The sequence below is a fragment of the Scleropages formosus genome, chromosome 6 (assembly GCF_900964775.1).
Source record: "Scleropages formosus chromosome 6, fSclFor1.1, whole genome shotgun sequence".
NCBI lineage: Eukaryota > Metazoa > Chordata > Actinopteri > Osteoglossiformes > Osteoglossidae > Scleropages > Scleropages formosus.
Window position 1 is genome coordinate 22,026,574 of NC_041811.1, and position 10,676 is coordinate 22,037,249.

General features: G+C 39.7%; 1 protein-coding gene across 2 annotated transcripts; it reads right to left on the bottom strand.

Annotated features, from left to right (window-relative positions):
• cacfd1 (calcium channel flower domain containing 1) lies at positions 1-7,459 on the bottom strand. Of its 2 annotated transcripts, XM_018740459.2 has the most exons (6): positions 7,026-7,459; positions 6,722-6,893; positions 5,719-5,791; positions 5,435-5,560; positions 4,158-4,265; positions 1-3,580 (listed from the first exon to the last, which is right to left on the bottom strand). In XM_018740459.2, exons 2-6 carry the CDS (start codon positions 6,840-6,842, stop codon positions 3,490-3,492), a joined length of 519 nt encoding a protein of 172 aa, XP_018595975.1. In that variant the 5' UTR covers positions 6,843-6,893; positions 7,026-7,459; the 3' UTR covers positions 1-3,489. The 2 variants fall into 2 exon arrangements, with proteins under 2 accessions (XP_018595975.1, XP_029108503.1); XM_029252670.1 differs by lacking the exons at positions 6,722-6,893; positions 7,026-7,459 and having other exon boundaries at positions 5,719-6,027.
• Between the last annotated feature and the right edge of the window lie 3,217 nt (positions 7,460-10,676).

Below are 10,676 nucleotides of genomic sequence, written 5' to 3' on the forward strand. Positions count from 1 at the left end.
TTATAATTTACAAAGGCAAAGTTTATTATGCAAGAACAAAAGTGAACAATCCAGTAGTGACTGTTAAATTCAGTTCAGCATTCAAACAAATACAACAAAACTACCAAAATGGGTATCGCTGTGTGGTTTTGCATGTATCACTCATGCAGCAGCAACGTAAGGGCACATGGAATAATTCCAACTGTGTGTGATTTATACAAAATGACCTGAAATTAGAGGGAAAGATTTGTAACCATCCTCATGCCATGAAAGATAAAACTATTGTAAAGTATTATTTGACAGTTATGTGGAACACATAACTAGTAGTAGTAAGCCCTGATTTTATCATTTTCCACCGTTGGAGTAGTGAGCACCCCTCGTCTTCACCCGCAGTAGGAAATTGTTTTCATTCCATCTGAGCTCTTTACTCACCATTCATTGATTGGGACTTTTATTGAAAGGAATACATGAGTACAAGTAGTGCAAACATGCCATCATATTCAAACAGTGTTAAACCAAGTTAGTGCTAATTCAAGAGTAATAAGAGCAGTCATGAAAGTAAAGACCTTTCATTTTGCTGATTAAACAGATTGACTATTTCAATTAATAAAAATTCTTTTATTTTTAACACTTGAACAACTGAGTTGTCTGCTTTTACATAGCATGTCCTTTACTAGGGCATTTAATGTGCTTTAAATTGTGTAGCACATTCCATCATAAACAAAACTGAATAATTTTAGTGGCTCAGGTGAAAGCAGAACCAGCATGAACTGCAGCAGACGCTTCTCGGGGTTGCCAACCCTGCACAAGTATATAACAGTTTCCAATAAAATCAGTATACACTTGCTCCTTATGTTAGAAATGGTTATGAATTTTCCAAGATTCGTACACATCCTAGTTTTTTTTTTCTTCATGGAATTCCTGTCTGTAGTGAATGCAAACCATTTACCCATGAAGCATAATAGGAATGTAGGACCACCTTAATACAGCTTGTTTCCACAGTGTCGTCTCGTGTTGATGATTAAAGCACAGCAGGCAAACATCTCACTTGGATGATAGATTTAAAGACAGCTTAAATTAGCAGCATGATGGATGTTGCACATTTATGGCATAAACTGGTCAACAATCAGTGAACAAGAGTTTGTGGAGACAAATACTTTTGTCATTTTTAGTTTTATTCAGCTGTTAAAATATTACATAATGTATATTTTACCTATATATGATTTTCCACACTGAATAAATGGGGGTTTAAATAGTAACCTTTCACTGATTGTGACAGAAAGGCAAAGAATTTTGGAGTGACAGAAATATCTAGTCAAAGTGGTTGGCAAAGAAGCTGTCACCTTTGTGAGGTGTACCTAGTATGTGTCCATTTTGTTAATTTTCAGCACAAATTTTGTGTAAATCAGTAATGAACATGGTAACTGCTTTGGATTATGTGTCAGCTTTTTGACAAAGGTTTTCGAAAGCTGTTATGCACATTACACAAACTCGACTTCTAAAAAATACCTTATGGAAATCAAAAGATTTTTCCAAGCAGATATGCACATGGTACAAGAGTACTGGCTCTGTAAACGTATGTTTTCCCTCACTGTAGTTTTGTCCTTACATTCTGCCGTAGAAAATTCGTCATGCACCTTAACTGGTAACTATATAATGACAAGCAAAAAGAGCAAAAATTACATAGCAATGATACATAAAAAAAAAAAAAAAAAAAAAACAATTGCAGGTGCAGTACATCTAAACAAGAGATCTAGTTGACAGTCACTCAAGTTTGTCAACTAGATGGCAAAGATGACACTGAACATCCTGAACACTTACATGTGCAGAACTTTTCCCATTTGTGGCATTTTTAACATTGTAAGACATTATAGGAGCGTTAGCAACATCTGCATCATCTAAGGGTAGTGTGAGTGCTGTCAAGTCAAATTTCAGTCACAGCAACCACTACCATAGTTTTCTTATTAAGCGAAGGTATGGAAGAGGCTTCTGATGTCTGAACTCTTTCAGTGTTTTGGGGTTGCTAACATGAACTCCACTCTCTGGCCAGATTCAGGGCATTCCTCTGCTTGAGCCAACAAAAGTAAATTACCTTCTATATTTAAATGCTGTATGCAACATTATTTAAACTCCTCCCATTATATATTAATTCCTTTTTGACAGACCCAAAATATAAAGTTAAAAAGCTAGTGAAGGCTTAGATTATATTACTGAAATTAAAAGTATTAAATCTACAAAGAGAAGTCTGGATAATGCGGCGCACATCCATATTCCAGTGAGCCTGATTCAGACACTGCAACCTCTAAGATCATTTTGCTTTTCTAGAAGATAGATAAATGGTAGCTAACACTGTATAGTAGTCTATTGCACGATTCAAACAATCCTGTACAACTCAGTTTTATTCACTGATGCTTACAGCACCTCTTCCATTTATATAGCTGGGTATTTTAATTAGAACCATTCGGGGTAAGTATGTTGGTAAGGGGTACTGCAGCAGAACTAGGGAGTACCTTCAAGTCAACTTTAACCACTGTGCTACCTGCACATGTAAGGAGAAGGATGGCAGGCGTCACCTTGAGTGTATAGTTAAATTCATTTCATGACGACACAGTATCCTGTAGAACAGTGAAAACAGACACACAGGCAAAATTCCCTGAATCAAGGACAAAAATATTCAAGTTGTGCAACACCTTGGTTAAGCAGAAACATCCCACAATTAAATAATTAAGCAATATATTATAAGAAAACAATAGCAGCTGAAATTTTAAAGCAGAATGGCTATAAAACTCATTTTTCAGTTGTGTCTGTATAAACCACTAAACTCACTCCCACCACTTTGTTTAGTAACCTTATCAAGCAAAACATTTAAAAGTTCCATAATCAGAAATTACTTTATTCATGCACCCAAAAATCATTATTTAACAGTTAACATATTGGGCATATATGAGCTTCGAAGTAACTGACCATGCACATTTTAAGGGAACTCTCCCACTGCCCTTTACTTTCAGATTACATGCCCAACGAGAACAATTTCCAGTACCTACAAATGACAGTAACTATGATTAAAATGTTTTATCATATTAGTCATTCTAATCAATATATTCGTATCTAGTTTCAGATCCAGTTATATACCCAGTTAATATAACATTTCCCGCTTATGACTATTTCAGGGTCTTTGGATAACCTGAATTTCACAGAAATGTATGCAAAATGAGTTAATGACATGCAATTTCAAATATGAAATTTGCTTTAGAAATTAAGTTGTTTCAAACTAAATACCTTTCAGTCACTGATCAGCACATATTTCACAAGATGGGGAAACAAAACTAGTTTCACAAATATAAAAAAGAAATAGGGAAAGTATTTGGAAAATGAAAACCAAAAAGAAAAACGGACAAGACTAACCAACATGATGCACTCTAGAGTAAGTGACTGTGCATCAGCAGCTCAGACTGGGTGCTGGGAGGAGAGGGACAAGGTGCACTTTGCTTCCTGACTTTGGAAAACGCATTACTGTCCGTCCCAGTTTGTGGTCCCTGTCAGCTTCTCCTCATCACCCTGCTTTTGGTGCTGGAGGCGGGCGTAGCTCACACCATCCCCCCTGGGAGAGAGTGGTGAAGGGGGGGTGTCACTAAGTTTACATGTAATTCAAATCAATTTATATTTGTATAGTGCTCTCAGGAAGGAAATGAAGAAGAAATAATCATCCCAAAATGGTAACTGTGGTTGCCTTATCCAGACAGCAGTGCTGCATATAGACTCACTACAATTTTACAGTGCTGTCATTATTTTTAAAAAGTATAAATACTACTAGAAGGGCCAGCATGTCAATTACAACAATTTTGTTGGGAATGTTTTTTTTTTTTTAAAAAAAAAAAAAAAAAAAAAAAAAAAAAATACACATGAAGAGTAGTTTGTATGCACACTAAAAGTACACTACCTGGCATTTTTCATTAAACAATGTTGGATTTTGGATTTTTTTTAATTAATCTGAATATATTACATTTTAACAGTGCACTGAAAGGTCAAAGCAAACATCATGAAAAGTGGCAATCTGGCACTAGTTGAAAATCATTATACATATCCACTAAAGTGTCTCACTAAGTATATTTCAGGAGATACAATTCCTATATAACATTTTTGCAATTCTTTCACACAGAGCAGGATAAACATCTTACTTCTTTCCCAGAGATGCCAATCCATATAGAACTCCTGTTGCAAAGGCAATTGCATTGCCAAACAACGTGGTGAAGGACAGTTTTAGGACAATGGGAAAAACTGCCATCCTGTTCAGAAAAAAAAGAGTGAAGCATGAAGTTTAAAGCATAACTATAGGGGAAAATAATCATACTGTATGTAAAACCATGATAGCTTTGGGGATATGTTTACATAGTGCAACAGCATTCCAGTACTGTTCTACAGGTAATACAGTGGTTCTCAACTCTGGTTCTTGCTCCACCACATGTGCCCCCCCACCCCCCCATTTCAAATGGACTTTAGTTAGTAGGCCTGTATTGGTCTTTTCAATCTGTTCATGGTACAATTAAAATTCTGCCTGAAGTCTCAATATAACTTATTAGTCACTAAACACCCAAAATCCCATAACAATGAGAAATAAATTCCCACAAATCTGTGTAATTCCATTTAATCAGTTTATAAACCACATCTATGCCATTTTATTTCATTTTGATCAGTTATTTCAAATGAATAAATATTTTACTTCAAGTCTTTATCTTCTGATAAACGTTGAGTACATTTTTGTAAACGTAACCATTCTATATAATGCCCTCACTATACACTAGGTCCCCTACTTACAAAGGTAACTGGGACCACGATTTGGATAGTTACTCAAAAAGTTAGTTGAATATGACATGAAGTGGACCAGGGGCTCATCATTACTTATAGACTGTCTCTCCCACCGAGCAGCTCGTGGAGAGCAGGCTGGCAGACGACGACGGTCCCTCCCCTCTGGTGAATCGCAAGCAAGGACATGCTTGCAAATTCTGAGTTCCCAAGCAAAGTATTTATAACTTGTTGTAAATAAAGTAGAACAAAGAACAAGGGAGAGAGCTAGAGGCGTGTACTGACAAAAGTTAAGGCAGCACTTTGTATTCATGATAGCTATCTGTCTGTGGATCAGGTGAAGCTCTGGCGAGCAATTTGAACTGCAGGCTACTTCTATTTGCGAAAAAAAATACTACTTCTTAAAAAAGTCTGTCAGAGGGAAAAAGTGCATTAGCTGAAAGTTTATAAGTAGGCTACCCACTTATAGGTAGTATGAGTGTGTGTATATTTTTTATTTATATATATATATAAACTTGAATTTGAAAACGTGTTATCTAACCCTCAGCCGATGCAACGACTTTACTCTTCTGCACGAACAGAAGACCACGGTCACACCCTTTCCTATTAAAGATGACAAATTTGAAAGGAACAGCAGAAAGCCTGCCCTCACCCACAGTAGAAGAACGCTTTCTGCCAGGGTTTGAGTCTGTCGGCACGCGCCGCCACCGCGTTGGCAAACTCAACGAACTGACAGCAGAAGGGCACCTCGCACAGGAACAGCACACAAGCGTTCAAGCTGAGAAACAGGAGGATACTTCGCTGTGACTGCACAGGGGACTCAAAGCAAAGGGCATAAGACGCACCATTTCTGGTGTTCTGAAGTAAATGTAAACGCAATTCCACTGAAATGACTGCACATTACAAAGAAGAAGTCAAACCAATGATTGTACGTACATCATCCACACTCCTGCTGCAATATTTAAGGGGTTAACGGTGACACAGTTCCACACTCCAGCAATGGCACAAGCTGGAAGAAACAGCAAATGTGAGCAACGGAAGGATATTCCGATAACTTCATTCAAAAACTTTTGAACGGCACCGGCTTGTCTGAATTTCCTAGGTTTAAACACCCAAACCAACCCAGACACCGCTTTCAATGCGATCTGTTGCGCTTGCTGTATTTCACAGGTAGCTGGTCGAGTTCTGTAGTTCTCTCTAAAGCGATCAGGCATTTTTCCCCTCACGTTTGCTCCGTGAACCTGTTTTGTAAGCACTTAATAGCGCAATTAATATATGTGGAAGATTAGAGGATTTGAGACAAGCATCGGGTGTGACGCGTTACGGTCATTACAGTCGAGTCTGCACCTTATTACCAAAAAATTATATGAATATGCAATTCATTTATTCATTTAAGAATATCAAACAATAATGCGATAACCAGAAAGCGACAGAAAACAAAGTTCTACGAGAACTGTGCTTTATTGCATGAGTCTAAGGAAGTGTAGGAAAGTTGAACAGTCCAGAAAATCTGGGACAATTATTCTATACTCAAATCTACACACTAAATACCTTAAAAACTTGCACCTTCTCTGGAGAGAGGACCTGCTCTGCCTTAAACTACACATGTGGCCATCAGCCTTATCAATAAGTAAAAATTCAAACTCATCAGACTACACTAAGAGAACTACTCGAACACATACTTTCTAAAATCTTTTACTGTCTTTCTCCCGTCCAGCCAACGAGTCAAATTAATCAATGCCCACTGGAGAGGTCACATGTTTCTCTGCGCATCTCCAGCAGCACGGAATAACTAGTAGTACAACTGACTGCACGAGCACCTGATCGAGAACATTCTACGCGTTTGAATGACGCCACACATGATATTGTTCGGGAGCGGGGCTTTTCCACAGTACAGACACAGACACAGGGCCTGGTGACGGACATGCGCCGTACTTACAGATCCCTCCGAGGACTCCCGCGATCTTACAGAGCCAGCGGTACCACCACGACATGCCGTCTCCCTGCGGATCGGCGCCCGAGGCCTTGCCGGCGCCCGCTGGCTGCTCCTCGGAGCTCATGGCGCTCCAGCGAACCCGTCCGAGCCGCAGCGCTTGTCTACTACCGCCTCTCTGTGACAGACACAGAGCACGTCAGAGCAGTTGGTACCCGAAGCGAAGCGCAACGTGACATACAACAGAGTTTCGGCTCTACTTTTTTTTAGTACAGCAGGCCGCCACGTAAAGAGCAGCCAAAATACTCACCCCGCGGTTGTTGGTACTGTTCTCCCCAAAGCGATAACAGCACTTACTTACGCCGACATTTTTCAGTTGTGACAAAAACTCAAGTTACTCCCCTGTTAGACTGACCGCTCTATTTTTTAGTAAGGTACGCAAAGTCTAGTATGAGAAAACGGACAAATGAAACGCCGATACGCTGCTCGTCGTCTGCGCTCTATGATGAACACGTTCATGGACAGCACGAACGTAGTCGCAACGGCATGTCAGTCGAGGTGTTTATTGTAAACTAGTAGCTTGTAGTGTATTACTCTGAAATGACACAGTAATTTAGATTTTCTTTTAATTTCTTCAGAAACGTTCTCTCTTTGTTGGGAAGACCCCTGGTCTGCGGTGCATTCTGGGTGACTCAGAAACAATATACGTCAATGTTTACGTTTCTAAGTACTTCCGGTAGACGGGGCAGATCCGGGACAATAAATGACTGCGCATGCGTGATAAAGACTTGTTATGCACGAAAATACAAATTGTTTTTACGCGTACATTGGTGAACAAACGAACTCATAAATCAGTACTAACAGTACAGTACACTTTAGGCAGTGAATTAAAAGTAGACTGATGACAGTGATATTCTAGTATTCAATAAATCCATCAGCTTTAGTTTAACAAGTTCTGATTCCTCTTGTAAATAATTCCTGTGCAATGTAAAGACAAGATTTTTCATGTTGTGTGCTTAAATGAGTGCTCTGCACAGTAGATCAATTCTCATTATACTAGAAATTCAGCACCAAATGTGAGAGTCTTGATTATTTTTTAGTCAATTCTCTTTATTTACCCAACAGAAAATACTTAAAAGTTAAATGACAACATTACTGTTCAGATTTTGGCACTGTCCCAGTGAACTTTAACTGTACACTTGTGGCAACAGCTGCATTTAATTGAGGAAATAATTATTTTTGTTTTTGTCTTTAAGTCATACGTCCGCTTTCTTAATTAGATGGGTATTGGTTTACTCTGGCTCTAGTAACAGAACATGTCTTACTGTAACTCACTGGAAAGTCATAATGGAGCATTTACAGACAAAATGAGGTGGCGAGATGAAGGCTGTCAGACACCAGCTGTTGGAGACAATGTTTGCACGTCAGAGGATGGCAGTGTTGTTCCAAAGCTGGGTTCTGCACCAATGGCTCCAGCCTTTTCGAGGTTAATTACATGTGTGCACCAAGTTCTAAAAACCTGGCATTCCGCTCGATTTCAACAAGGAAAAATATTAAATATATATTTTACAGAAAATAAATTTCTCTCGTCTTGATACAGCTGAAGATGTAGCCCACACGGTGCAGATGTTTCTGTTTCAGTTAATATGCATTTTAGTTTATGAAGACAGAACTGAGAAAAAGGAATAGTTCAAAATTATATTTACGTGCCAGAAGTCATAAAGGTCAAATAAAAGTAATTGCATTTCTACACATTTATGTAGCTGCAGATCTCTGAAGGTGTGAATGTAACACAAAGTGAGCAAATAGCATTATAATACTGAAAATTCCAGCCTTCTGGCCTGAGAGTCTTTTCACACCGAAAGGTCAGCGGTGTAAATAAGCTTCAGGCCAATTGTTTCATGACTGACTCCCTTTTCCTGAGCTGTTGGGTTAAAGACTTCTGGTGGACATCAAACAGACTCCCTATTGTTTAACATCCAGCGCTAAGGAAAACCTCAAGTTTTACAGAAGCTTTTATTGTGATTAACCTCTCACTGCAATTAAAGACTGTTGAATAAAATTCCTCTGCCTTATTCATCAGCCTGGTCTCCATGGAAAGGTGGGTGCTTTTGTTAGTATAAAGGTTTAACATTGTGGGCCGATCAATAAAGCGACTTTAAAACACGTTAAGGATGTTGGGAGTTGGCAGTTAACCTTTTAAACATTGAATGAGATCTTGGCTCTTATTAACGTCATTCCTTGGAGTTTATTTAAATAGAACTATGGGATTATTGACCTCAGAAGCAGTCGCACAAGACACTATAGATCCCAGACTCCAGGGGCAGCCAGAGGCTACCAGAACAGTAATTCTAAGGCCCAGTTAATGGGCATATGAAGAAGCCACCCTCCTCATCTTTCTCTTATTAGCAGATTAAAAGAACTGAAAGGGCTAATGGCCAAAGACAAAATGCAGATCACCCCCTTCCTCAGATGAATCACAGCAGTTGTAGCGTGTGCTTTTATAGTGATCCTTTACTCAGCTGTTAAATACTTTACCAGTGAAAATAAGATACAGAAGATCACTTCTAGCAATGAGTCTGTACCATAGATTTTTGCACTGAAGAGTTAAATCGTTTACCATGCATCTGTAAAAACCTGAATGGTTACTGTGTATTTCCTGAAGCATTTTTCTTCTGGCTTTGGCAGTGATGATTCACACAAGGCTCACCCCCTCTTCACGCTGCAAGTACCGGTGTATAAAGCAGAGGAGACTGGCCAAAGCCGCTCAGGCACAAAGAGTAAGCTTCTCGAATATGCCTTTGCACCAGGTCCAGTACACAGAGCTTTAGCCATTAGTCACCAGGGGTCAGGAAACAAGAGCCGGCGCAGCTCCACCTCCCGCTCACTGTCTGCTCTCTTTACCCGCCAATTGCATAACCGGTCTAGTAAGCACACACTCAGCAGGCGATAAGGTCACCTCTCCTTTCCCCGAATCCTGTCACGGATTCTCATGCGGCACTGCACAGCAGAGCAAAGCAAAGCAAAAAAATCTGCACAACAAAGCGCACCACTACATTGTCCAATACTGTGAATCACACTTTTGTTAACCACTTTGGCTTGTCAGGGTCACAGTGATCCAGAGCCTATCTCAGAGTCACTGGGTGCTACGCTAGAAGGGCTACACCATGGGTGGCGTAACAGTCCATCACAGGGTAATCGCAAACACACTCTCTGCAAGCAATTTAGTGTCACCAACTCTTCCGAAAGGCTTTTCTTTGCACTCTAGGTGGAAACTCATGTAGACACACGGAGAACATGCAAACTCCACACAGACAAGAGTTGGATTCAAACCAACACCCAAACAGGCCAGGGTCTGTGAGGTGGCAGTGCTACCAGCTGTGCCATCATGCTGACCGCTGTGAATCATAGCATGACAAGTGTAAAATCTTTGTCTTTTAGTCATCAGTATCTCATTACTGTAATGCTGACCTTCATTATGGGAAACAAGGAGTGACTTGTTGCCTAAAGATTAGTAGTGCTATTGTAACTTTCACAAGGTCCTTCAGCTGAACCACTTAAGTCAAACATTTACCCATGTAAATATGAAAAATTGTAGGTCACATTGGATTAATGTAAATAATAATACATGTCACACTTTATTTCACCCAAGTGTTTGTTTACACTAGGGCACCTTCTGCTCCTGAAGGAGGCCATTAAAAATAGGCAGCCTCAGGGGTGCTGGACTTTGCCTAAAATGGGAAAAATATGCAAGATCCACTTCCCAAGAAAAATGCTTTGGAAGCACCAGCTCTCGTCTGCCCACATCAGGAGAAATGCCACCTGCGAGCACATGGTGACTTAGGGGTCACACATGCGTTGACCTTATCATGAAGCAGCCAGCTGACATGTCACACAATGTGTTTCTCTGTCAAAGCCTAGTAGGGAAAAAAAGGGGCCTTGGACACATTTCTGAATCATA

Bases quoted from the DNA above. Each gene is read 5' to 3' on its own strand.
- cacfd1 (XM_029252670.1), bottom strand. From the start codon at position 5,996: ATGCCTGATCGCTTTAGAGAGAACTACAGAACTCGACCAGCTACCTGT. The intron at 4,266-5,434 runs GTGAGGGCAGGC...TTTTCTGAACAG, and splicing joins AAAGCGTTCTTCTACTGTGG to GATGGCAGTTTTTCCCATTG. The intron at 3,581-4,157 runs GTAAGATGTTTA...ACTCTCTCCCAG, and splicing joins TTGGCATCTCTGGGAAAGAA to GGGGGATGGTGTGAGCTACG.